This window comes from Gobius niger (genome assembly GCF_951799975.1).
Source record: "Gobius niger genome assembly, chromosome: 22".
NCBI lineage: Eukaryota > Metazoa > Chordata > Actinopteri > Gobiiformes > Gobiidae > Gobius > Gobius niger.
Genome location: NC_136873.1, coordinates 7,696,844 through 7,724,496, shown reverse-complemented (window position 1 = coordinate 7,724,496; position 27,653 = coordinate 7,696,844). Strand labels below are relative to the sequence as shown.

Below are 27,653 nucleotides of genomic sequence, written 5' to 3'. Positions count from 1 at the left end.
ATTTTTTATCGTTTTTTTGTCATTTTTTTCAGCATTTTAAAAAAAAAATCATTTTTGGTCTTTTTTGTGATTTTTGTCAAATTTTCATAATTTTTTTGTCAAATTTTTTATCATATTTTTGCATTTTCTTATAACATTTTGTCAAATGTTTGTCATTTTTTTGCCAAATTTTTGTAATTTTTTGGTCAATTTTGCAAAAATGTGATTAAAATTTAACCAAAAAAAATACTAAAATTTGACGGAAAAAAAAAAAAAAAAAAAAAGAAGAAAAAAAAAGAAAAAAATGTGACAAAAAACGACAAAAAAAGACAAAACTGGAGCAAAAATAAGTTGAATACCCAAAAAAAAAAATCTGGAAAAAACATCTGATGACGTGAGGAAAAACATCCTCTCGGTTCAGGCGGGAGTTAAGAGGTTAAAGCAGTACAAAGTAATGTGTTTACCTTAATAAATCCTTCCTGTAGTCCCTGTGGGGGTAATACAAGTGTTAATAGAAAACCACAATTGCAACTTGACTGGCATCGGATCGGCGTCACCAATACACACTAATAGAATCACGAAGAAGAAGCTAACAGGCTAACGGGCAAAGCTAACTGCGGGCTAGCGTCACTTAAACAGTATTTACAGCCAAGTTTGAGTGAAAAAAGTTATTTCCATTGTGTAACTGTGCTTTAACTGGACTTACCTGACAACTAATCCTCACAGGCGTCTGAGATTAATGTCAATTTGAATAATTAGGAACGCAGTGTACGTACTGAAGGCGTAATGACAGCTCTAATTACTGACTCACGAGCTGTGCGTCCTTTGTTGTGCAGGGCGCGGGTGTGTGCGGGCGTTGTACCGGGCCGGCGGCCAGTCGCAGCGCTCGGATCGGGCGAGGGAGCTGAGGAAGAGCGGCCGCATCGTGAGGAAGGCCTGAGGCGGGGCCCGGCTTCAGCGTGTGGAACCGAGGGCCGGTCATCTCCCCCCGGGACGGAGCTGTGATCCACCTGTTAACCTCCTACCACCCGCCTAAACCAAATGCATTCCGTCCTCTTTGGCTGTTATATAGGCCTGTGTAGCAACTCATTTGAAAGCTAAGACCCACAAAACTGATCTTTTTCCACGCGTTGTTGCTGTTGAATTTTTGTTGTATTTTCGTCATTTTTTGTTGAATTTATGTCACTTTTTTGTTGAGTTTTTTCACATTTTTGTTGAATTTTTGTTGATTTTTTGTCTTTTTTTGTTGAGTTTTTGTCGCTTTTTGGTTGAATTTTGATTGAATTTTTGTCTTTTTTTTGTTGAGTTTTTTCACATTTTTGTTGAATTTTTGTTGAATTATTGTCACATTTTTTGTTGAATTTATGTCACTTTTTTGTTGAGTTTTTTCACATTTTTGTTGAATTTTTGTTGATTTTTTGTCTTTTTTTGTTGATTTTTTTCACATTTTTGTTGAATTTTTGTTGAATTATTGTTAATTTTTTGTCATTTTTTTGTTGAGTTTTTTCAGATTTTGGTGGAATTTATGATGAATTTTTGTCACATTTTTTGTTGAATTCATGTCACTTTTTTGTTGAGTTTTTTCACATTTTTGTTGAATTTTTGTCTTTTTTTGTCTTGAGTTTTTGCTAATTTTTGTTGAATTTCTTATGAATTTTTGTCATTTTTTTGTTGAGTTTTTGTCGCTTTTTGGTTGAATTTTGGTTGAATTTTTGATTAACTTTTGTCACTTTTTTGTCACGTTTACATCCTTGTTTTCTTCTCATTTTTTGTGGGTGTTTTGGTGCTTTTTTCCAAAGAAGCTCTTTGATTAGGGTAAAGCCAAACTGGATAGAATGAGATCCGTTCAGGTGGGAGTTAAGAGGTTAAAATACTCCCACAGATCTCGCTTTTGGAATACTCTGTCCATCCAAAAACAAAGAGGCTACACTGTCCTTCTAAACCAAGGTGTGGAAATGAGATGAGCCCCTAAACTGTGGATGTTCTGGTCGTTTTTGCAGAAAGGACCAAATGCCAAATACTGGACAACAGGGCGACTTCATGATCAGGGCCAATGCCTTTCAGTCATGTGACTTTTGTTGTTATGGCAGCCGTTTTGAATACCGAGGTAGAATTATGCAGTACGACAACATGTGACAATATCTCTAGGATAGAAATGAAAGACAACTGATCGACAGTGGGATTTTTATGTACTCGTAATCATTGCTTAACCTCTTAACTCATCATTTTTTTGTTGGGTATTCAACTCATTTTTGTAACTTTTTTGTCATTTTTTTATCACATTTTTGTAATTTTTTTTGTCACATTTTTGACATTTTTTCGTCCATTTTTTCGTCAATTTTTTATAAACCTTTTGTCACTTTTTTATCACATTTTTGTAATTTTTTTGGTCAACTTTTGCCACAGTTTTGTCATTTTTTCGTCAATTTTTTGTCACTTTTTTGTCAATGTTTTCTCACTTTTTTGTCACATTTTTGTCATTTTTTTGTCAATGTTTTCTCACTTTTTTCTCACATTTCCATCATTGTTTTCGTCTCTGTTTTGTTGCTATTTTCACACCTTTTTTCCAGAAGCTTTTGGACTGGGGTAAAGCCAAAATGGTCTCGGTTCAGGTGGGAGTTAAGGGGTTAAGCTGCTCAAGACGTTAGCATGCTACCGGTTAGCATTTAGCTTCAACTAAATATCTTCACATTTTCTCACGTTTCATTCCCCAATTCTTTTTTAAAATTTACTTATCTGCATATACATGTTTGAAAACTAGGCCTTTCAGATGTTATTGTCATTGTTATTGTTGATAATTTTTTTTATTTCTTTTTTTTTTTTTATTATTATTATTTTTCAATCTGTCTATATAGTGCTGTCGCCATAGCTGTGATATATCTATTTTAATTTCAGCTTTCTGTGTTTTGTCTGTGTTTTGAGACGTGTGGCACGGGGGGCGAACATGGTGGAGGGAACGGGTGAAAAAGGGACAAAAAAAATCAAAACATGTTGTGTGTAGACCATGTGACTTGCAACATAAATATTACTACCTGACATGAGCACAAAAAGCAATAAAAAAAAATATATAGATATTTTTTTTAAAATCACACATGTGTTTATCCTGTTGAAGCCAATGGTTGACAGTTGCTAACCTGTAGCATGCTATCGTCTTGAGCAGCTCAAACACTGACTCAGACTGAGACTCTGTTGACGTGACAAACTGTAAAAAACACAGAGAAAGGTTTTCTGTTTCCTCTTTGATGTGTTCATTTAGTCTTCAGAGTGAATCAGATCTTTACTAAATCCTGCTGTAGCTCCACAGACAGAGCTGCTACGTCTGTGACACATTTTCTGGTTATATCACGTAAATGTGGGCCGTGTTTTTACTGTTATCTTCTTAAACAATGAATATATGAGTAAATAAAATGCAACTGTCAATAATATGTCTTTCATTTTCATCCTGAGTAGAGATATTGTTACATGTTGTAGTACTGCATAATTCTACTGTGGTATTCAAAATGGCCGCCGGAACTATGCATGGTGTATGTTAACATGTGTTTGACAAATAAAGCTTTTATCTTTATCTTTAGACTGAAGGTCTGCTGTTTGTTCCTCGACGGGGAATCACAGCATTTCCCATGTGATTCAGAAGATCAGTATTTCAATTTTAGGTGTGGAGGTGTTAATGTATAACAAATAAAATGATAAAGAATAAAAACTTTAAAAATGATGACAGTTCTATGTCAAATTGTCATATTTTACTTTTATTTTTTTGTTTTCAACCTCTTAACTCCCGCCTGAACTGAGAGGATCTTTTTCCTCACGTCATCAGATTTTTTTTGCCATCATTTTTTTGTTGGGTATTCAACTCATTTTTGTAACTTTTTTGTCATTTTTTGTCACATTTTTGTCATTTTTATTTTCAATATTTTTTAAATTTTTGCCATTTTTTTTTCAATTTTTTGTCATCTTTTCGTCGATTTTTTGTAATTTATTTGGTCAAATTTTAATCACATTTTTTGTCATTTTTTGTCACATTTTTGTCATTTTTATTTTCAATTTTTGTTCAAATTTGTTTTGCCATTTTTTTTGTCATTTTTTGGTTAATTTTTTGTATTTTTTTGGTCAAATTTTAATCAAATTTTTTATTTATTTTTTCTCACATTTTTGTCTTTTTTTTTTGTCATTTTTTGTCAATTTTTTGTAGTTTTTTGTCATTTTTTTTATCAAATTGTTGTGTTTTTTTGTCACATCTTTGTATTTTTGTCAATTTCCTGTGACATTTTTGCCACTTTTTCATCCATTTTTCGTCACTGTTTTGTCAATGTTTTGTCACTTTTTTTTTCAACTTTTTTTTCAATTTTTATTGCCAAATTTTTATCACTTTTTTGGTCATTTTTTTGTCAATTTTTTGTCGTTTTTTGTCATTTTTTTAATCAAATTGTTGTGTTTTTTTGTCACATTTTGTCACATTTTTGTCATTTTTCTGTCACATTTTTATCACATTTTTGTATTTTTTTTGTCCATTTTTTGTCAATTTCCTGTGACATTTTTGCCACTTTTTCATCCATTTTTTGTCCCTTTTTTGTCAATGTTTTCTCACTTTTTTGTCACATTTCCATCATTGTTTTCGTCTCAGTTTTGTTGCTATTTTCACCGTTTTTTTCCAGAAGCTTTTGGACTGGGGTAAAGCCAAACTGGAGAAAATGTGCTCGGTTCAGGTGGGAGTCAAGGTTCTTAAAGAGACAGAGGCCTATTTCAAGACATTCACTACAGCCATTTTGAGAGAGACATTTTATACAAGGCAGTTATTCTAATTTACTGCATTTACAGACAGTAGTGTGATATAGACTGGTGCTATGTGATTAAAAAAAGCATAAAACCCCGATTCATTCCTCTTCACAAACCAGCCTCACTATATTAACCACAAGAGAGAGAAATGACGTAACATCAGGGCAGTGCTTGGAAAAACAATCCAGGTGATTTCTTTCATCAGCTGAGCGAGGAATGCCGTCTGTCAGCGCCTCTCTGCCTGAAGAATGTGGCAGGTCCAGTTTGAACCGGGAAATAATTAGAGTTAATTACGACAGAGCTGACGCCTCATTTTTTTTGTCTGAGTCTCTTGGATCAGGTGACGCACCCACAAGTGCACTGGCTTCCTTCAAAACGGATTAATAACCCCTTAACTCCCACCTGAGCCGAGCACATTTTCTCCAGTTTGGCTTTACCCCAGTCCAAAAGCTTCTGGAGAAAAGGTGTGAAAATAGCGACAGAACTGAGACGAAAACAATGATGGAAATGTGACAAAAAAGTGAGAAAACATTGACAAAAAAGCAACGAAAAATTGATGAAAAAGTGACAAAAATGTGACGAGTTGAGCATTCCATGTTGTTATTTTGTACAGTGTGTATATATATATTTGTCTCTCACTGAAACATGTACAGCACATTGGGCAGTGTCAACTGTATTTTAAATGTGCTTTATAAATAAACTTTGACCTTGACCTTGACCTTTGACATTTTTTTGAGAAATGGACAAAAAATTGACGAAAAATTGACGAAAAAATGACAAAAAATTGACAAAATTTGACAAAAAAGTGACAGAAATTTATGAAAAAGTGACAAAAATGTGACCAAAAAATTACAAAAAAATGATAAAAAATTGAAGAAAAAATTGACGAAAAAAAGTGACGAAAAATGTATGAAAAAGTGGCAAACATGTCACAAGAAATTGACAAAAAATGACAAAAATGTGACAAAAAAATGAAGAAAAAATTGACGCAAAAATTTGACGGATTTTTCATTTTTTGTCACATTTTTTTGAGAAATTGACAAAAAATTGACAAAAAATTACAAAAAAGTGACAAAAATGTGACCAAAAAAGTACAAAAAAATGATAAAAAAATTTAAGAAAAAATTGACAAAAAAAAGTGACAAAAAATTTATGAAAAAATGACAAAAATGTGACAAAAAAATGAAGAAAAAATTGACGCAAAAACTTGACGAATTTTTCATTTTTTGTCACATTTTATTCATTTTTTCGTACATTTTTTACCAAATTTTTGTCAAATTTTCATCACATTTTTGTCAATTTTCTTGTAGCATTTTTGTGCCATTTTTGCCCCTTTTCCATAAATTTTTCATCACTTTTTCGTCACATTTCCATCATTGTTTTCGTCTCAGTTTTGTCGCTATTTTCACACTTTTTTTCCAGAAGCTTTTGGACTGGGGTAAAGCCAAACTGGAGAAAATGTGCTCGGTTCAGGTGGGAGTTACACTGCATTTACAGTAGGTGATGGACTGAGGATAGAGCTCTTTCTCCGGGATGAGGGCAGGTGTTGGGACAAAGCGGCCTGTACTGTACTCAAGCATGCATCTTCCTCTGATGTGGTTCCGCATCAAAACCACAGGCTTTGAAGGAGAATTACAAGTCGGGCGTCTTTGGGAACCGTGTCAGTCACTCTGACACCGGGCCAAAACCGCAAACTTCCTCAACGCCAGATGAGACGTTACTTCAGAGAAAGAGAAGGAGATTTGGCACCGATCATGGGGATCACTTGCCAAGCGTCTGCTCATGTGCCAAACTGTGCCAGTGTCTCATCTGGCGTGTCCCCTTCTGTTTTCTCCCTGAGGCCCTTTCTGCTCGGCTGGGTGTCCCGTGGGCGATGGTCCCAGGGCGTTTGACCCAGTGGAAAGTCGGTGTCCTGAGCCCTGACTCGGCGTGTCCTCATCAAACAAACGCATCACTTTTCTGAAGGCCAGACGCTGTAGGTCAGGGGTGTCCAAACTTTTTTCCCCGGGGGCCATATACTGACATGTATAACGAATCCACCGATCAGTGGTCAATGCATTCAAACGTTCAACTGCGTATATTTAAGAGAGGTTGAAACCATTCCACACACTTAGAACCACAATGCCAGCTCAGTCCCACAATAAATGTTCATTTTTGAGGTTTTAATTGCGTGGAATTATTCAAATTGGAGTAAAATGACCATCTCTGGCAATGTGTGGCCACCAAAAATTGGTACGAGGGCCGCATTTGGCCCTCGGGCCGCACTTTGGAAACCCCTGCTGTAGGTGAATAGGGAAACTTTTTTACATTCAGAGATATAAATTTGAAACTTTTGCTAGGGCTGTGCAATTAATCGAAATTCGATTACGATTTCGATTACAACAGTAAACGATTGCAAAATTAGCATAATCGCAAAAAATCGATATATATATATATTTTTTTTCTATTTTTTTTTTCAAATTTTTAATTTTTGTCACTTTTTTGCTGGATTTTTGTCTTTTTTTGCTGGATTTTTGTCTTTTTTGCTGGATTTTTGTCTTTTTTTGCTGGATTTTTGTCTTTTTTTGCTGGATTTTTGTCTTTTTTTGCTGGATTTTTGTCATTTTTTTGCTGGATTTTTGTCATTTTTTTGCTGGATTTTTGTCACTTTTTTGATGGATTTTTGTCACTTTTTTGATGGATTTTTGTCATTTTTTTGCTGGATTTTTGTCATTTTTTTGCTGGATTTTTGTCTTTTTTTTAAATGGATTTTTGTCTTTTTTTTGCTGGATTTTTTTCACTTTTGCTGGATTTTTGTCTTTTTTTGCTGGATTTTTGTCTTTTTTTTGCTGGATTTTTTTCACTTTTGCTGGATTTTTGTCACTTTTTTGCTGGATTTTTGTCTTTTTTTGCTGGATTTTTGTCTATTTTTTGCTGGATTTTTGTCTTTTTTGCTGGATTTTTGTCTTTTTTTGCTGGATTTTTGTCTTTTTTTGCTGGATTTTTGTCATTTTTTTGCTGGATTTTTGTCATTTTTTTGCTGGATTTTTGTCACTTTTTTGATGGATTCTTGTCACTTTTTTGATGGATTTTTGTCACTTTTTTGATGGATTTTTGTCTTTTTTTGCTGGATTTTTGTCACTTTTTTGCTGGATTTTTGTCACTTTTTTGATAGATTTTTGTCTTTTTTCTGCTGGATTTTTGTCTTTTTTTGATGGATTTTTGTCACTTTTTTGATGGATTTTTGTCACTTTTTTGATGGATTTTTGTCATTTTTTTGCTGGATTTTTGTCATTTTTTTGCTGGATTTTTGTCTTTTTTTTAAATGGATTTTTGTCTTTTTTTTGCTGGATTTTTTTCACTTTTGCTGGATTTTTGTCTTTTTTTGCTGGATTTTTGTCTTTTTTTTGCTGGATTTTTTTCACTTTTGCTGGATTTTTGTCACTTTTTTGCTGGATTTTTGTCTTTTTTTGCTGGATTTTTGTCTATTTTTTGCTGGATTTTTGTCTTTTTTGCTGGATTTTTGTCTTTTTTTGCTGGATTTTTGTCTTTTTTTGCTGGATTTTTGTCATTTTTTTGCTGGATTTTTGTCATTTTTTTGCTGGATTTTTGTCACTTTTTTGATGGATTCTTGTCACTTTTTTGATGGATTTTTGTCACTTTTTTGATGGATTTTTGTCTTTTTTCTGCTGGATTTTTGTCTTTTTTTGATGGATTTTTGTCACTTTTTTGCTGGATTTTTGTCACTTTTTTGATGGATTTTTGTCTTTTTTTGCTGGATTTTTGTCACTTTTTTGCTGGATTTTTGTCACTTTTTTGATAGATTTTTGTCTTTTTTCTGCTGGATTTTTGTCTTTTTTTGATGGATTTTTGTCACTTTTTTGCTGGATTTTTGTCTTTTTTTTTTGCTGGATTTTTTTCACTTTTGCCGGATTTTTGTCACTTTTTTGATGGATTTTTTTAAAGGCAACAAATAATCGTTTGAATAATCGTGATTTCAATTATGACAAAAATAATCGTGATTATTATTTTTTCAATAATCGAGCAGCCCTAACTTTTGCTGTAGATTACTGGCATAAACATGAGAACAAAATGTATTACAAGTTTTCTGTCATTTCATGTTTTCATATAAAAACTAGGCCTTTAATGCCTACAAATGTCCTATATTTTCAGGAACGTAATCTAAATAATGGATCGAGCCACTTTTAAACTGATGGATTTTCTTGATATTTTTGCTACAGAGACTTTTTCCAAGGAGATTTTGGATTTACCTTTTAGTTTTAAAATAAGCTGACATTTTTTAGCCATTTTCTGGTGGAATATAAATGTATTTATCACATACAAATAAAGTGAAGTCTAAATCGGGTCCACGTGGATGTTTATTCAGCAGAAGCGGTGGAAAAACGGCTGTCGTAGCGTTAGCATTAGACAACGGAAGTGCCAAGACCAAGCAACAAGAGTCAAAAGTGGGCGGGGCGGAATCAGGTGAATACGTTTGTTAAGTGTGACGTCACGACTTCCGCTTCCGGGTCTTAGCATACCGGCTAACATGCGAGAAAAAAACATGAAAAACTCTTAAAGAGATACAGACGGCATCTTGTCATAGAAGGGGGCGTGGCTTCACACAGTTTTTCACAGTTTTTAGCCATTTTCTGGTGGAATATTAATGTATTTATCACATACAAATAAAGTCAAGTCTAAATCGGGTCCATGTGGATGTTTATTCACAGCAGATTGTTCAGCAGAAGCGAGAAAAAAAGTGAGAAACGTAGCGTTAGCATTAGCATTAGCACGATGCTAACATGAAGCATCATGTTAGCATTCCCCGTCTATGGGCTGTTGATCCACTTTGCTCCTCAACATGTCTTTGTATCTTAATTTAGAAGAAAACTATATTCATTCATTTGTTAAAGTAGTCACGGCTTCCGCTTCCGGGTCTTAGCATATCGGCTAACATGCGAGAAAAAAACATTACAACTCGTGAAAACAACCATTAATATTTCTGAATCTCCTCAGAGAGTTACTGAACCTACTTATTTCTCAGAGTCATTAGCCAAAAATGCCGCACCTACTGCTAAAAAAGTCATATTTACTAAAGTCACTGCTTCCGGGGTTAGCGTAGCTGCTGCGCCGTTAGCATTTATCTCCACAACTGTCCTTCCCTAAAATTAGGTTCAGGCAAGAATCAACTGACCTAAAGGTTAGGACCAATGGTTGTATATGTAAGGATTAAACAACTCGGAGCCGTGCATTAGACGGGTATAATGACTCCGCTGTGCGTCGTGGTGTTCTTGACTCCGCGAAGTGCATTATAACCGTCTAACGCGGCTCCTCGTTGTTTAATCCGCTTATACCAGGGTCCCACAAACGTAACATTTATAATACATGTGTTTTTCATTGACTAAAGTCACTAAATATGCCAGACTACGGGACTATTTTCTGTGGGTTATTTGCCGGTCACAGGACTAAACTAAGACTAAACCAAGACTAAACAAGGTCTGAACCATTTTATTTGAGTGGACACTGGAAAATATTTTTTTCCCCAGTTTATTTCAAATAAGAAGCAGCGTTTTATTGGCGGACATTAAAGGGGGGGTGTTATGCAAAATGAACTTTTTCAAGTTTTCCATCCTGTTATTCTGTCACTCCCTCATTAAAAACATGGCTGAAGTGTTGCCTTGGCACATTCACGTATTTCTGAGTAATCTGTAAAAACTCTGATGGCGGCCATTTTAGGGATAGCTTTGCCTGAGTCCTCCTAGGAACGCCCCCACCTCCTGGAGACGCCTCCTCAGCAGAACCCCCTCCCCACTGATGCCACAGACAGCGTGTGGAGGGGGCGTGTCGGAAAGGCTCAGAGGTTCTTAAAGAGACAGAGGCCTATTTCAAGACATTCACTACAGCCATTTTGAGAGAGACATTTTATACAAGGCAGTTATTCTAATTCACTGCATTTACAGAAGGTTTGTCATCATTGTAGTGTGATATAGACTGGTGCTATGGGACTGAAAAAAGCAGAATACCCCCTCTTTAATGTTTACTGGTCTGTTGCAGTCGTTCTATATTCGCACTGACAGTCGTGCATCGTGTGCTCAGCTTGAGGGGGAATTTTCATGATGAGCTGTCTTGAACTTATACATCTGAAGACAAACGCTTCTGGTATTGTTACTAGGAAAGTTCATCCAAGTCTAAATGATTAGTGAGTAAATGCTCCGGAAACATGACGTTGCTGTTTACTTGCTTTACTCGTTTGGTCGCGATCCGCATTCATTACTTTCTTCCGCTTGATGGAGTGGGCGGAGCCAGGTCGGGGTAATGAGCGGGCTCCAAACGTCACAAACACAAACAGCATTCCTGCTTTAAAGGCACAGCAGGTTTAAGCCTCGCACATTAACACGAGGAGAACACACGGACTGACCTGCTCACACGTAAGTACCATGACCTTAAACCTCACACAGAAAAGCTGACAGTCTTTTTTTATGGAGCTTATGGATTATTTAAAATGTTATTACATCAAATGAGTAAAAAGGAATTAATAAAAACAGTAAAAAAGTGAAATAACAAATTTCTTTAGATTAGCGTGAATCAGTTCAAATTCAGTACAGTGAGATTTTCTTCAAGATTGGTTTGCTTGTATAACGGATGTCTTAGCTGTTTAACCTCTTAACTCCCGCCTGAACGGATCCCATTCTATCCAGTTTGGCTTTACCCTAATCAAAAAGCTTCTTGGGGAAAAAGGCACCAAAACAGCCACAAAAAATGAGAAGAAAACAAGGATGTAAACGCGACAAAAATGTGACAAAAATTCAACAAAAATTCAACCAAAAAGTGACAAAAATTCAACAAAAATTCAATCAAAAAGTGACAAAAATGTGACAAAAATTCAACAAAAATGTGACAAAAATTCAACAAAAAATGACAAAAAAAATCAATAAAGATGTGACAAAAATGGGACAAAATTCAACAAAAACTCAACAAAAAAATGAAAAATTCTAAAAAAAAAAATTCAACAAAAATTCAACAAAAAATCAACAAAAACTCAATAAAAATGTGACAAAAATGAAAAAAAATAAATAAATAAAAAATAAAATAAAAAAGGTGACACAACACAGCAACAACGCGAGGAAAAAGATCAGTTTTGTAGGTCTTAGTTTTCAAATGAGGTGTTACACAGGCCTATATAATAGCCAAAGAGGACAGAATGCACTTGGTTTAGGCGGGTGGTAAGAGGTTAAAGGAATAAGCCACCATTTTTACCCACTGAGATATGTTCTTACCTGATCTTCCCCCGTGCCTTCAGTCACGTAAACACAGCGCAGACGGCGTTAGCATTTAGCCTCTCCCTCTCTCCTCTATAGCTCCAAAACAGGTCAAGATAGAAGCTACCAAGCTCTTCCACGTTTTCCCTATTTAAATATGGTTACGTGAAGTGTTCCACTACAAAGTATAATTACACAAAATTAAACAATGTGGATTTTCTAAGCGGATAAAAGGGGGAACTATATTGTAAGGCGTAATAATACCAGGAGTAGTTCGAAATCCGCGCAGTAAACAGCCAAAACAGAGGTTAGCGTAGCTGCTGCGCCGTTAGCATTGATATCCGCTAACCAGGAAGTACCGATTTTGGTAAATATTACTTTTATAGCAGTAGGTTCAGCATTTTTGGCTAATGGGTCTGATAAATAAGTCTGTTCAGTAACTCTCTGTCGAGTTTCAGAAATATTGATTGATTGATATTGATTTTGTAGTCGTATAGTTACAGACGGCATCGGAATCGCTCGGTCCTTTTTCTAATTTTTCAAAAACTACTTTAACAAATGCTGAATTATAAATGTAGTTTTCTACTAAATAAAGATACAAAGACATGGAGTGGTTCAACAGCCCATGATTACGTAAATAAATGAGAATGCTAGCATCGCGCTAATGCTAACGCTAGCTAGCACTGCCGTTTTTTTGCTTCTCCTGAACAATCTCCTGTGAATAAACGTCCATATGGACCCAGTTTAGACTTGACTTTATATGTATGTGATAAAAACGTTTATATTTCGTCAGAGCCGTGGGAAGATATTTTAGTTAGGGGGCGCTGAGGGACAAAATTTACCCCCAAAATACTTTTTCTGTGCATAAATCCTGTTTATTCACCTCTTAACTCCTGCAAGAACCAAGAGCATTTTCTCCGGTTCAGCTTTACCCAAATCCCGTAGGCCAGTGTGACGCCTCATCACTTTTTTTGTTGGGCAGTCGTCTAGTTTTAGTCAAATTTTCGTGACTCTTTTGTCACTTTTTCGTAAACTTAAAAAAAAAAAATTGTCAAATTCTTATCACTTTTTTGTCCATTTTTTGTCACTTTTTTGTCAATTTTTTGTCACTTTTTCGTAAATTTTTTCTCACTTTTTTGTCAAATTTGTGTAAATTTTTGTCATTTTTTGTAAATTTTTTGTCACTTTTTCGTCAAATTATTCACATTTTTTTTGTCAAATTCTTATCCCTTTACCGTCCTTTTTTTCGCAATTTTTCGTCAAATTTTCCTCACTTTTTTGTCAATTTTTTGTCCATTTTTGTAATTTTTTGTAATTTTTTTGTCACTTTTTTTCGTCCATTTTTTCTCAATTTTTCCTCAAATTTTTCTCACTTTTTGTAAATTGTTTGTCACTTTTTCGTCACTTTTTCGTCCATTTTTTCTCACTTTTCTCACATTTTCATCCTTGTTTTCGTCTCAGTTTTGTTGCTATTTTCCCACCTTTTTTCCAGAAGCTTTTGGATTGGGGTAAAGCTGGAGAAAATGTGCTCAGTTCAGGTGTTAAGGGGTTAATATTGCCTGCAGTTCACAAACTATCCACCAGGGGGTGCTGCAGCGCCCTCAGCACCCTGGGTTCCCACGGCCTTGTATTTCGTCCAGAAAATGACTAAAAAGAGCGATTCTCTCCATGTAGTTTTCTTCTCTCTCTTTAACCTCTTAACTCCCACTTGAACCGAGCACTTTTTCTCCAGTTTGTCTTTACCCAAAACAACAAAAAAGCAACAGAAACACAACAAAAAGAGTGACGAAAACAGTACAAAAAAGCAATGAAAAGGCAACCGAAAATGACAAAAAGAGTGACAAAATATGTGCCGGAAAACCAAGAAAATGTGGCAAAAACACAACATGAATAAAGCCGTTAAAAAGTAACAAACACTGACGAAAACATGACAAAAAAGAGACAAAATCATGCAAAAAACGCTTAAAAAATGGACAAATATGCGGCAACAATGTGACAGCAACGCTACGATCAGGTTGTAGGTCTTAGCTTTCGAAGTGATTAGCGTTAGTGTTAGCTGTAGCTAGCGCCTGTCGTTTAGTCACACTCACCTTTTTATTTTGAAAAATCTCTACCATTTCCTCTGAGTTTTCATGAGTCGTAGCTGCTTCATGGCAAGAATGTTAGCTTTAATGTCACCATGGAAACCCAGTATGTTAGCAGGTACTAGCTAACATTAGGCTAACGTGAAACGGTGGAAACCTAACCCGGGGTAAGTGTGTCGTGAATTACACCACACTTCAAAAATCTCTTCGGGAATGTGACGTCATATCGCTAAGCATTATGGGATTAGCAGCAATTGTAAACTAATGGAGATTTTAAAAGTTAAAATACTTCACATTAAAACACTTGGACACCACAGTGAGTTAGATGTTTTTACCAGCAGTAACTCAGCAGCTAATGGAGTTGTTCCATGGCTTTTTCTCCACTTTTTATGCTAATGTTAATCAATGTAATTGTATGCTAGCAGCTGCAAAGATGGCGGATCTCCATGGTAACTGTGACTGGACTAATGTCCCTGAAAAAATTAATTATGCCAAAGCAACATTTCTCTTATTTTGAAGTTCTTTAAAATCATTACGTTACCTAATGTTTCTGTCAATAATATTTTGTGCTTTGTTTTCCGAAAGGTTAAAACACAGACAAATTACACAACAACTAAACCTAAACATGCAATACAACTTAATTATATATGATATTAATATATTAACCCCTTAACTCCCACCTGAAGCGAGCACATTTTCTCCAGTTTGGCTTTACCCCAGTCCAGAAGGTGTGAAAAAAGCAACAAAACTGAGACGAAAACAATGATGGAAATGTGACAAAAAAGCGAGAAAACATTGACAAAAAAGTGACGAAAAATTGATGAAAAAGTGGCAAAAAAATGACAAAAATGTGACAAAAAAGGACAAAAATGTGACAAAAATGTGACAAAAATGTGACAAAAAAATTACCAAAATTTGATGAAAAAATGACAAAAAAATGACAAAAAATTTACAAAAACAATAACAAAAAAACGACAAAAAATGATTAAAAAATTGAAGAAAAAATGACAAAAATGTGACAAATAATGACAAAAAAATGACAAAAAAGTTGCAAAAGTGAGTTGAACACCCAACAATTGATAGATACAGACGGCATCGCGTCATAGAAGGGGGCGTGGCCTCGCCGAGGGGGAAAACAGAATCTTTTGGACGACATGGAGAGGAGCAAAGTGGTTCAACAGCCCATAAATACATAAATAACGGAGAATGCTAACTTGATGCTACATGTCAGCTAGCGCTAGCTATGACTGTTGACTTTTTTTGCTTCTACTGAACAATCTGCTGTGAATAAACATCCATATGGGCCCGATTTAGACTTGACTTTATTTGTATGTGATAAATAAATGTATATTTTGCCGGAAAATGGTTCAGCTCCTTGCACGTTAGATACATTGATAGGTTTGATTTAAGTCAAAGGAAAGCTAACATGGCATTAAAAGTGAAATAGGCTATAGTTCCAGTTCTTATCGTAAAGGGGCTCAGGAAGCTTGTTGGTGTTTAATCTCCCAGATATACATATGATAACTGTGGTCGTGTTGTTGTTGTTGGCTGCAGGAGAGAATGGCGTCGGTGTCGGTGAGCTCGCAGCTGAACAAGGCGGTGCGGCAGCAGTACATGAGTCTGCCACAGGGGGGCAGATGTCAGGTGACCTACGTGTGGATCGACGGCACGGGACAGGGGCTGCGCAACAAGACTCGCACCCTCGACCAGGAGCCCAAGACCATCCACGGTATTAAAACTACTGCTAACTACTACTATGACGTACTTAATACTCTTATGCCTACTCCAGTCCTGCTGCTGCCTCTATTATTACTATTTCTACAACTACAAAACAAATCAGGTGTCATTTAGTGCCTATATTAGATATAGAGGTTCACCGATTTTTGTTTTTTGTCGTTTTGGGTGCACAATTCTGTTGTCCCGCCAGAGAGTGACCTACTTTTGCGCTGCGTGTGGTTAATACTAACTCTCTCCCATTCATTCTCAATGGTAAATATGGATGCAGTACACTTTTTGACCACCAGCGTCAAATTGGGGGCGCTGTTTTACTCCTTTCGCAAAGTTAACCCCTTAACTCCTACCTGAACCGAGCATTTTTTTCCAGTTTGGCTTTACCCCAATCTAAAAGCTTCTGGAAAAAGGTGTGAAAATAGCGACAAAACTGAGACGAAAACTAGGATGAAAATGTGAAAAAAATGAGAAAAAATTGACAAAAATTTGAAAAAAAAGTGATAAGAAATTGACGAAAAAATTTGAATAATTTGACGAAAAAGTGACGTAAAGTGAAAAAAAAGGACAAAAAAAATCGAAAAATTTGACAAAAAAGTGAGAAAAATTTGACAAAAAAATTAGAAAAAAATGACAAAAAAGTGATAAGAATTTGACGAAAAAATGTGAATAATTTGACGAAAAAGTGACAAAAAGTGACAAAAAAATGGACCAAAAAAACCCGAAAAATTTGACAAAAAAGTCTGAAAAATTTGACGAAAAAATTAAGAAAAAATGGACAAAAAAGTGATAAGAATTTGACGGAAAAATGTGAATAATTTGACGAAAAAGTGACAAAAAAGTGACAAAAAAAAAAAGAAGAAAAATTGACAAAAAAGTCACGAAAATTTGACAAAAACGAGACGACTGCCCGACAAAAAAAGTGATGAAAAAAAATCTGATGTGAGGAAAAAGATCAATTTAGTTTTGTAGGTCTTTCAAATGAGGTGTTACACTGGCCTACTGGATTTGGGTAAAGCTGACCTGGAGAAAATGCTCTCGGTTCAGGCGGGAGTTAAGAGGTTAATACTAACTCTCTCCCATTCATTCTCAATAGTAAATATGGATGCAGTACACTTTTTGGCCACCACAGTCTAATTGGGGGCGCTGTTTCACTCCTTTCGCAAAGTTAAGGAAACACTGTTGTGGTGTCTTGGTATTTATCAATCACAGAGCGTCGTAGCAGCAACTTTCACAGTTTTCCCATTTTTATTGCAAAGGCTGTTGTGTTTTGACTATATTTGTATGTGATAAATAAGTTTTTCTGTGTGTTTGGCAGATATCCCTGAGTGGAACTTTGACGGCTCCAGCACGTACCAGTCCGAGGGCTCCAACAGCGACATGTACCTCATCCCTGTGGCCATGTTCAGAGACCCCTTCGTCCTGGACCCCAACAAGCTGGTGCTGTGCGAGGTGCTCAAGTACAACCGCCTGCCTGCCGGTAAAATAAAGTGCATTATTGAATTCCATTTGATCACATTATGACTTCACACCAAACAGTTTGAGTTTTAAATTTTTACCCTTCAATTGACCTTTCAAGTATATTCAAGTATCTAAAGATGGGTAAAGTACAACTATTGAGACTAAAGCAAAATCAGAGAAACCTCATGATCTCTAGCGTAACCCCTTAACTCCCACCTGAACCGAGCACTTTTTCTCCAGTTTGGCTTTACCCCAGTCCAAAAGCTTCTGGGAAAAAGTAAGAAAATAGCAACAAAACTGAGACGAAAACAATGATGGAAATGTGACAAAAAAGGGAGAAAACGTTGATGAAAAAGTGGCAAAAATGTCACAAGAAATTGACAAAAAAAAACGACAAAAATTGACAAAAAAAATGACAAAAAATGTGACAAAAAATGTGACAAAAAATGTGACAAAAAATGTGACAAAAAATGAGACAAAATGTGACAAAAAATGACAAAAATGTGATAAAAATATGATAAAAATATGACAAAAAAAGAACAATAATGTGACCAATTTTTTTTTTAAAAGATAAAAAACGGACGAAAAAATGACAAAAATGTGAAAAAAAAGAACAAAAATGTGACAAAATTTCTTTTTTTTTATAAAAACGGACGAAAAAATGACAAAAATGGGACAAAATGGGACAAAAATGACAATAAAATGACAAAAAATAACAAAAAAGAACAAAAATGTGATCAAATGTGACAAAAATATGACAAAAATGTGACAAAAAAAAAAAGATAAAAAATGGACGAAAAAATGACAAAAATGTGACAAAATGTGACAAAAAATGATTAAAAATTGACGAAAAAATGACAAAAATGTCACAAGAAATTGACGAAAAAATGACAAAAATATGACAAAAAATGATAAAAAATTTGATAAAAAATCGACGAAAAAATGTGACAAAACGTGACAAAAATGTGACAAAAATGTGATAAAAAAAGAACAAAAATGTGATAAAAATGTGACAAAAAATGACCAAAATGTGACAAAATAAAAATAAAAAAATGATCAAAAAATGGAAGAAAAAAATGACAAAAATGTGACAAAATGTGATTAAAAAAAAAAGACAAAAAAGTTACAAAAATGAGTTGAATACCCAACAAAAAAATTATGGAAAAAAGAGGTTAAATGTAACAGCACATGTAAGTATAATACGCTTACAGCAGCTACCGTTTCAAAAAAATAAATAAAAGTTGTGTACGACTTTTGCGTAACACCTGGGTGTCATGAAACTGACTGTAGATTTGCTAATGAAGCCTTTTGGGTGAAAGGCGAAGCTTCCTACACTTCAACTAGTAAAGAAGATGACTCAAAAACCTTCATTGAGGTGATGGACAAGTCCTGTACGACTGAGAGCCTACACAGACCTGATGTAGTTTGCATTGTATTATATTTGTTGATGTTGTGTATGGTCAGTGTTATGCAAAATACAGGCCAGGAGCTCAGTCCTGATCTGGTTTAGCTCCGTGGCTTGGCCTTGAAGGGAAATTGTTGAGAGAAGCGCAGAAAATTACTCTATCATAGCTCTTATCATTACAGTTTTTTTTTTTTTCTACCTCCAGAGAGCAACCATCGTGCGCGCTGTAACAAGGTCATGGAGCAGGTGAAGGAGCACTGCATCTGGTTCGGGATGGAGCAGGAGTACACTCTGTACGGGGTGGACGAGCACCCCTTTGGCTGGCCCAAGAACGGCTTCCCCAAACCCCAGGGTCAGTCGCCTTGTTTAACCTCTTAACTCCCGCCTGAACCGAGAGGGTCTTTTTTACTCTCGTCAGATTATTTTTTTCCAGCATTTTTATGTTGGGTATTCAACTCATTTTCGTAACTTTTTTGTCACATTTTTGTCATTTTTTTGTCATTTTTTTGTCAATTTTTATCACACTTTTAGTTATTTTTTTGTGATTTTTTGTGACATTTTTGTATTTTTGGGGTCAAATGTTGTCACTTTTTTGTCATTTTTTGTGACATTTTTTCAATTTTTTCGTAAATTTTTTAAATAATTTTTTTGTCATTTTGTTAATCACATTTTTGTCATTTTTTGTGACCTTTTTTGACATTTTTGCCACTTTTTCATCAATTTTTCATCATTTTTTATCACACTTTTTGTGACATTTTTTGTGATTTTTTGTCAATTTTTTGTATTTTTTTTGGTCAAATTTTGTCACTTTTTTTTCATTTTTTGTCACATTTTTTTATTTTTTCGTCAATTTTTTAATATATTTTTTGTCATTTTTATACATTTTTTGTCATTTTTCATCAATTTTTCGTCATTTTTTATCACACTTTTTGTAATTTTTTCATCAATTTTTAAAATATTTTTTTTTGTCATTTTTTATCAAATTATTGGCATTTTTTATCAATTTTTGGGCATTTTTTTGTGACATTTTTGCCACTTTTTCATCAATTTTACGTCACTTTTTTGTCAATGTTTTCTCACTTTTTTTTGTTGCTATTTTCACAGCTTTTTTCCAGAAGCTTTTGGAAAATGTGCTCGGTTCAGGTGGGAGTTAAGGGGTTAAATGTATGCATGTCCCGCAGGTCCGTACTACTGCGCGGTGGGGGCCGACTGTGCCTATGGCCGGGACATTGTGGAGTCTCACTACAAAGCCTGTCTGTACGCTGGAGTCAACATCTATGGCACCAACGCTGAGGTCATGCCATCACAGGTACGTCTGAACTCAACCTAATGTCCTGGACTGGAAAGATAGAACGCTCATCAGTCAAAACACCTGACAGCTGACAGCCCACAAAAACACTTAGATACTTATTTACTGACTTACTTAATGCTAACTTAACTCCAGTTTGGCAAGACCCAAATCTAAAAGGTTTTTGAAAAAAGCGCCAAAACAGAGACAAAAATGTGATGCAAATTTGACCTAGTCCTGAACCGAGCACAATTTCTCCAGTTTGGCTTCACCCCAGTCCAAAAGCTTCTGGAAAAAAGGTGAGAAAATAGTGACAAAACTGAGACGAAAACAATGATGGAAATGTGAGAAAAAAGTGAGAAAACATTGACAAAAAAGTGACGAAAGATTGATGAAAAAGTGGCAAAAATGTCACAAGAAATTGACAAAAAAAAATATATATATATATATCACAATAAAATCACAATAATATGACCAAAAAAAAAAAAAATGTGATAAAAAAAGTAAAAAAAATTGGAGAAAAATTGGAGAGAAAAAAATAACAAAAATTTGACGACAAAAAAGTGATACAAAAAGTACAAAAATTTGATAAAAATAAAATTAAAAAAATGTAAAAAAAATTGACGAAAAAATGACAAAAATACGACAAAAAAATTTGACAAAATGTGACAAAAAATGGACGAAAAAAAAGTACGATAAAATGACAAAAATGTGATAAAAATAAAAAAACAAAAATGCGACAAAAAACTGTTTAAAAATGTACGATAAAATGACAAAAATGACAAAAATATGACAAAAAAATACAAAATTGTGATAAAAAAAATTGTGATAAATGTGATAAAAGTTTGAAAAAAAAAGTACAAAAATTTGACGAAAAAATGACAAAAATGTGTGCCTGAAAGGGTCAGAGGTTCTTAAAGAGACAGAGGCCTATTTCAAGACATTCGCTACAGCCATTTTGAGAGAGACATTTTATACAAGGCAGTTATTCAAATATACTGCATTTACAGAGGGTTTCCTCATCACTGCAGTGTGATATAGACTTGTGCTGTGTGACTGAAAAAAGCAGAACACCCCCTCTTTAACATGTAACAGAGCAATTAAACACAACAAGGTCAACAAACACAGTATAATACAAGACGATGATGCAGGACAAGGAACAGTGTATTCACAAAACACCGTCATTTAACACACTACAGTAACAGGAGACATTACCCATTGCGTTGTTTCCTGATGAGTGTGACTTTGTGGCCTGCAGTGGGAGTTCCAGGTGGGGCCGTGCGAGGCCGTGGACATGGGGGACCACCTCTGGATGGCTCGGTTCCTCCTGCACCGCGTGTGCGAGGACTTCGGGGTGATTCCGACGCTCGACCCCAAACCCATGACGGGCAACTGGAACGGAGCCGGCTGCCACACCAACGTCAGCACCAAGGTCATGAGGGAGGACGGGGGGCTCAAGTATGTACCACAACTTATCCGACTCTTCAAAGTTCCCAATGCGGTTATAAGGAGTTGACATCTGCAACACAGCTTCATAAATGGCTAACACACACAAGCTAACACACAAGCTAACACACACGCTAACACACACGCTAGCACACGTTTTGATAAACTCACCGCTCTGGTCCATCGCTGTTTATGTGATGGGATTCGCGTTGGTTACAAAAGTTAATCCACTTTGATTCTGGCGAAGGTTCACCAAACATCCGGAGAGAAAAACAACTTCGGACAAACGGCCTCTTCTTTAGGTTGAATAGACTCAGGCTGCGTCTGAAACCATCAAATCATAGCCTCTACGCACTAACACTAGCATCTAGCTCCTGACCGTTTAGCTAGCACCAGAGGTCCCTATGCTAAAGTGGCTATGATAGTTAGCACCAGAGGTCCCTATGCTAAAGTGGCTATGATAGTTAGCACCAGAGGTCCCTATGCTAAAGTGGCTATGATAGTTAGCATCAGAGGTCCCTATGCTAAAGTGGCTATGATAGTTAGCACCAGAGGTCCCTATGCTAAAGTGGCTATGATAGTTAGCATCAGAGGTCCCTATGCTAAAGTGGCTATGATAGTTAGCATCAGAGGTCCCTATGCTAAAGTGGCTATGATAGCTAGCATCAGAGGTCCCTATGCTAAAGTGGCTATGATAGTTAGCATCAGAGGTCCCTATGCTAAAGTGGCTATGATAGTTAGCATCAGAGGTCCCTATGCTAAAGTGGCTATGATAGTTAGCACCAGAGGTCCCTATGCTAAAGTGGCTATGATAGTTAGCACCAGAGGCCCCTATGCTAAAGTGGCTATGATAGTTAGCATCAGAGGTCCCTATGCTAAAGTGGCTATGATAGTTAGCATCAGAGGTCCCTATGCTAAAGTGGCTATGATAGTTAGCACCAGAGGTCCCTATGCTAAAGTGGCTGTGATAGTTAGCACCAGAGGTCCCTATGCTAAAGTGGCTATGATAGTTAGCACCAGAGGTCCCTATGCTAAAGTGGCTATGATAGTTAGCACCAGAGGTCCCTATGCTAAAGTGGCTATGATAGTTAGCACCAGAGGTCCCTATGCTAAAGTGGCTATGATAGTTAGCACCAGAGGTCCCTATGCTAAAGTGGCTATGATAGTTAGCATCAGAGGTCCCTATGCTAAAGTGGCTATGATAGTTAGCATCAGAGGTCCCTATGCTAAAGTGGCTATGATAGTTAGCACCAGAGGTCCCTATGCTAAAGTGGCTATGATAGTTAGCATCAGAGGTCCCTATGCTAAAGTGGCTATGATAGTTAGCATCAGAGGTCCCTATGCTAAAGTGGCTATGATAGCTAGCATCAGAGGTCCCTATGCTAAAGTGGCTATGATAGTTAGCATCAGAGGTCCCTATGCTAAAGTGGCTATGATAGTTAGCATCAGAGGTCCCTATGCTAAAGTGGCTATGATAGTTAGCACCAGAGGTCCCTATGCTAAAGTGGCTATGATAGTTAGCACCAGAGGCCCCTATGCTAAAGTGGCTATGATAGTTAGCATCAGAGGTCCCTATGCTAAAGTGGCTATGATAGTTAGCATCAGAGGTCCCTATGCTAAAGTGGCTATGATAGTTAGCATCAGAGGTCCCTATGCTAAAGTGGCTGTGATAGTTAGCATCAGAGGTCCCTATGCTAAAGTGGCTATGATAGTTAGCATCAGAGGTCCCTATGCTAAAGTGGCCATGATAGTTAGCATCAGAGGTCCCTATGCTAAAGTGGCTATGATAGTTAGCATCAGAGGTCCCTATGCTAAAGTGGCCATGATAGTTAGCATCAGAGGTCGCTATGTTAAAGTGGCTATGATAGTTAGCATCAGAGGTCCCTATGCTAAAGTGGCTATGATAGTTAGCACCAGAGGTCCCTATGCTAAAGTGGCTATGATAGTTAGCATCAGAGGTCCCTATGCTAAAGTTAGCAATCTGCTGGTTTCGGAAGGAGCCTCTGTCTTCTTTGCTGGAACCTTCTCTGTCCCCTCATGTCGTTGCATCTTCTCCCCCTCCAGGTTCATCGAAGACGCCACGGAGAAGCTCGGCAAGCGGCACAAGGAGCACATCGAGCTGTACGACCCGAACGGCGGGAAGGACAACGTGCGGCGCCTGACGGGCAGCTTCGAGACCTCCAACATCCACGACTTCTCCACCGGCGTGGCCAACCGCGCCGCCAGCATCCGCATCCCTCGCCACGTGGGCCAGGAGGGCAAGGGCTACTTCGAGGACCGCCGGCCCGCCGCCAACTGCGACCCCTACTCGGTCACCATGGTCCTGGCCGAGACCTTGCTCCTCGACCCGGAGGACCACGGCAAAGAGTACGGCTACGAGGAGTACATGTTTGGGAAAGAATAGAGCTAACAAATCCGTTGTTTTTGAAGATGATGTTGTAACTTTATTTACATTCAAGTGTTTGCTGGATGTTGTGTACTATGTATAAAGGTTTAAAAACAAGACTTGAAACATTATTTTGGTTCTCTGAGCATTTATCTTGTGTCTCTTGGGCTCCACCCGCAGGCAGCATTTGGGAATGACTTGGTAGCATGTTAAAGTTAAAGGGATGTTTCTGGATTTTTGACAGAGGGCCTCATTTCCTGGTTATCCAGAGTGTTGCTGATCTATAGGCTTCTTCAAAATAGCGAAAAAAAACGAGACAATAAGGATGTAAATGGACAAAAATGACAAAAATCCAGCAAAAAAATCCAGCAAAAAAATCCAGCAAAAAAGTGACAAAAATCATGTAGAAAAATGACAAAAATCCAGCAAAAAAATTATAAGAATCCAGCAAAAAAAAGCCAAAAATCCAGCAAAAAAAATGACAAAAATCCAGCAGAAAAATGACAAAAATCCAGCAAAAAAAAGCAAAAAATCCAGCAAAAAAAGCAAAAAATCCAGCAAAAAAATCCAGCAAAAAAAAGCCAAAAATCCAGCAGAAAAATGACAAAAATCCAGCAAAAAAGTGACAAAAATCCAGCAAAAAAAGACAAAAATCCAGCCAAAAAAAGACAAAAATCCAACAAAAAAGTGACAAAAATCCAGCAAAAAAATGATAAAAATCCAGCGCTGCGTAACTCCTATATTTGAAGAGTTTTGTGGCGCTAGGCTAATGCAAGGCTAGTGCATGTCTACGGAATCAGCTAGCCTGTATTAAAAACAGTGTGACCCGCTCCACAGAGCACCTGAGGCAAATCACTTATAACACCAGACTAACCATATAAATGTCTGTGTCCATCGAGTAATTTAAAATAACTTATATTTGAGCAGCATCAGCTTTGTGGTTGTTTAAGCTACGCAGCGGCGGAGTGATCTGCTAGAAAATAGTCCCTCAAAATGCGATCATTCATGTGATGCAGGTCAGTTATATTCCAAACATGATTCTATGGACACAGACATTTACTGTATATGATGCAGCATTTTGTCAATTTTTTGTCATTTTTTGTCCATTTTTTTTAACCTAATTTTTGTCATTTTTTTGTCACTTTTTTGTCTTTTTTGTTACATTTTTGTCATTTTTTTTGTCACTTTTTTGTCAATTTTGTATCAAATTTTTGTATCAAATTTTTTTATCAAATTTTTGTCATTTTTGGTCATTTTTTTGGTAATTTTTTCGTCCGTTTTTTAATCAAATTTGTGTCACATTTTTGTCATTTTTTTGTCAAATTTGTATCAAATTTGTGTCACATTTTTGTCATTTTATTGTAAATTTTTTGTCAATTTCTTGTGACATTTTTGTGACATTTTTGCCACTTTTTCGTCACTTTTTTGTCACATTTCCATCATTGTTTTCGTCTCAGTTCTGTCACTATTTTCTCACCTTTTTCCCAGAAGCTTTTGGACTGGGGTAAAGCCAAACTGGAGAAAATGTGCTCGGTTCAGGTGGGAGTTAAGGGGTTAAAACAGCCTGCCCATATTCACTTTAGTGGGTGAAAGTTGTGTCTAATTTTTGATTAGCATTCCACAATAACCCTTATATTAGGAGTGAATAGATCAATCTGCCACTAGATGGGGTCAGAGCCTCTCCGTTCGCGAAGGTCATAGGAAATGGATAAAGCTGTTCATTGAGTTTGACATGGACAATCGGGATTAAGCTCATCATGAATAATTTATCAATAGGCCGAGCAGGTTAAATGTGTTCTTTAGCGCAAGGTTAAACGCCGGAAGAGACCTGGTCAGAGACGTCAACAAAACATCATGTCATTATTAATAATGACTCAAGAATGATATAGGACAATCCAGAGACATATTTATCATGATTGGTGTTATTTTCTCATATTACATTTGCAATAACTTAAGCTACACTTGAACGCTGCATAACCCCTTAACTCCCACCTGAACTGAGCACATTTTCTCCAGTTTGGCTTTACCCCAATCCAAAAGCTTCTGGGAAAAAAATGTGAAAATAGCAACAAAACTGAGACGAAAACAATGATGGAAATGTGAGAAAAAAGTGACGAAAAATTGATGAAAAAGTGGCAAAAAAGTGGCAAAAATGTCACAAGAAATTGACGAAAAAATGACAAAAATGTGACAAAAAAATGACAAATTTGTGATAAAAATGTGACAAAAAAATGACAAAAACATTACAAAAATGTGATTAAAAAATGGACAAAAAAAATACAAAAATTTGACAAAAAATGACGAAAAATGACTAAAATACGGCAAAAAAATGACAAAAATTTGACAAAATGTGAAAAAAAAATATCAAAAACATTACAAAAATGTGATAAAAATTTGACAAAAAAATTTACAAAAATTTGACAAAAATGGACGAAAATGTGACAAAAATTTGATAAAAATTGGACAAAAAAATGACAAAAAATTGACGAAAAAAATGACAAAAAGTTACAAAAATGAGTTGAATACCCAACAAAAAAATGATGGAAAAAAAAATGTAATGACGTGAGGAAAAAGATCTCGGTTCAGGCGGGAGTTAAGCGATCAATTATAAGATTGTTCCCTTATCTATGGAAGCCTGTTTCCGCCATGTTAAAAGCCCAACAGGAAGTCTGGCTTAACCTCCTTCGCCCACATCCTGGCACACCACTGATCCCTTGTACCCTTGTAATTCTCAGTCATCCAGGTAGATTAATCTCTTAACTCCCACCTGAACTGAGCACATTTTCTCCAGTTTGGCTTTACCCCAGTCCAAAAGCTTCTGGGAAAAAAATGTGAAAATAGCAACAAAACTGAGACGAAAACAATGATGGAGATGTGACAAAAAAGTGAGAAAACATTGACAAAAAAAGTGACAAAAAATTGATGAAAAAGTGGCAAAAATGTCACAAAAAAATGACAAAAACATTACAAAAATGTGATAAAAAATGGACAAAAAAAATACAAAAATTTGACAAAAAATGACGAAAAATGACAAAAATACGGCTAAAAAATGACAAAAATTTGACAAAATGTGAAAAGAAATGACAAAATGTGAAAAAAAATATCAAAAACATTACAAAAATGTGATAAAAATGTGACAAAAAAATGACAAAAAATTGATGAAAAAGTGGCAAAAATGTGACAAAAAATGACAAATTTGTGATAAAAATGTGACAAAAAAATTACAAAAATAATACAAAAATTTGACAAAAAATGACGAAAAAATGACAAAGATTTGACAAAATGTGAAAAAAAAATATCAAAAACATTACAAAAATGTGATACAAATTTGACAAAAAAATGTACAAAAAATTTGACAAAAAATTACAAAAATGTGACAAAAATTTGATAAAAAATTGACAAAAAAATGACAAAAATGTGACAAAATGTGACTAAAAAAATGACAAAAACATTACAAAAATGATAAAAATTTGACAAAAAAATTACAAAAAATTGACGAAAAAAATGACAAAAAGTTACAAAAATGAGTACCCAACAAAAAAATGATGGAAAAAAAAATGTGATGACGTGAGGAAAAAGATCTTCTCGGTTCAGGCGGGAGTTAAGAGGTTAAATCAATTATAAGATTCTTCCCTCATCTATGGAAGCCTGTTTCCGCCATGTTAAAAGCCCAACAGGAAGTCTGGCTAAACCTCCTTCGCCCACATCCTGGCACACCACTGATCCCTTGTACCCTTGTAATTCTCAGTCATCAGTCGCCTGAACGAAACAAAACTCGGCAAAATGCACTTTTTCCTCTGAAGGAACAGGGTTAAGATTCAGGAAGGATTCAGGAAAAAATGTGATACAAATTTGACAAAAAATT

At 35.9% G+C, this 27,653-nt stretch overlaps 3 protein-coding genes across 3 annotated transcripts in view; all 3 read left to right on the top strand.

Annotated features, from left to right (window-relative positions):
* LOC306981491 (glutamine synthetase-like) overlaps positions 1-984 on the top strand; it is a gene marked incomplete at its 3' end in the record, with an annotated part of 13,545 nt that extends 12,561 nt beyond the window's left edge. The window contains exon 7 of the mRNA XM_079581099.1: positions 816-984. Within this exon, the coding sequence (XP_079437225.1) occupies positions 816-984 (169 nt within the window). The remainder of the gene's footprint in view (positions 1-815) is intronic.
* The window catches only part of phpt1 (phosphohistidine phosphatase 1), a 207,046-nt gene that overhangs the window by 67,040 nt on the left and 112,353 nt on the right, over positions 1-27,653 (top strand). The gene's annotated exons all lie outside the window — the stretch shown is intronic.
* Positions 11,142-23,806, top strand: LOC306981490 (glutamine synthetase-like; the record flags this gene model as incomplete). Its single annotated transcript, XM_079581098.1, has 7 exons — positions 11,142-11,159; positions 15,629-15,803; positions 17,121-17,282; positions 18,874-19,020; positions 19,850-19,977; positions 21,215-21,414; positions 23,467-23,806. The coding sequence occupies exons 2-7, from the start codon at positions 15,635-15,637 to the stop codon at positions 23,804-23,806; spliced, it is 1,146 nt and encodes a 381-aa protein (XP_079437224.1). The 5' UTR covers positions 11,142-11,159; positions 15,629-15,634.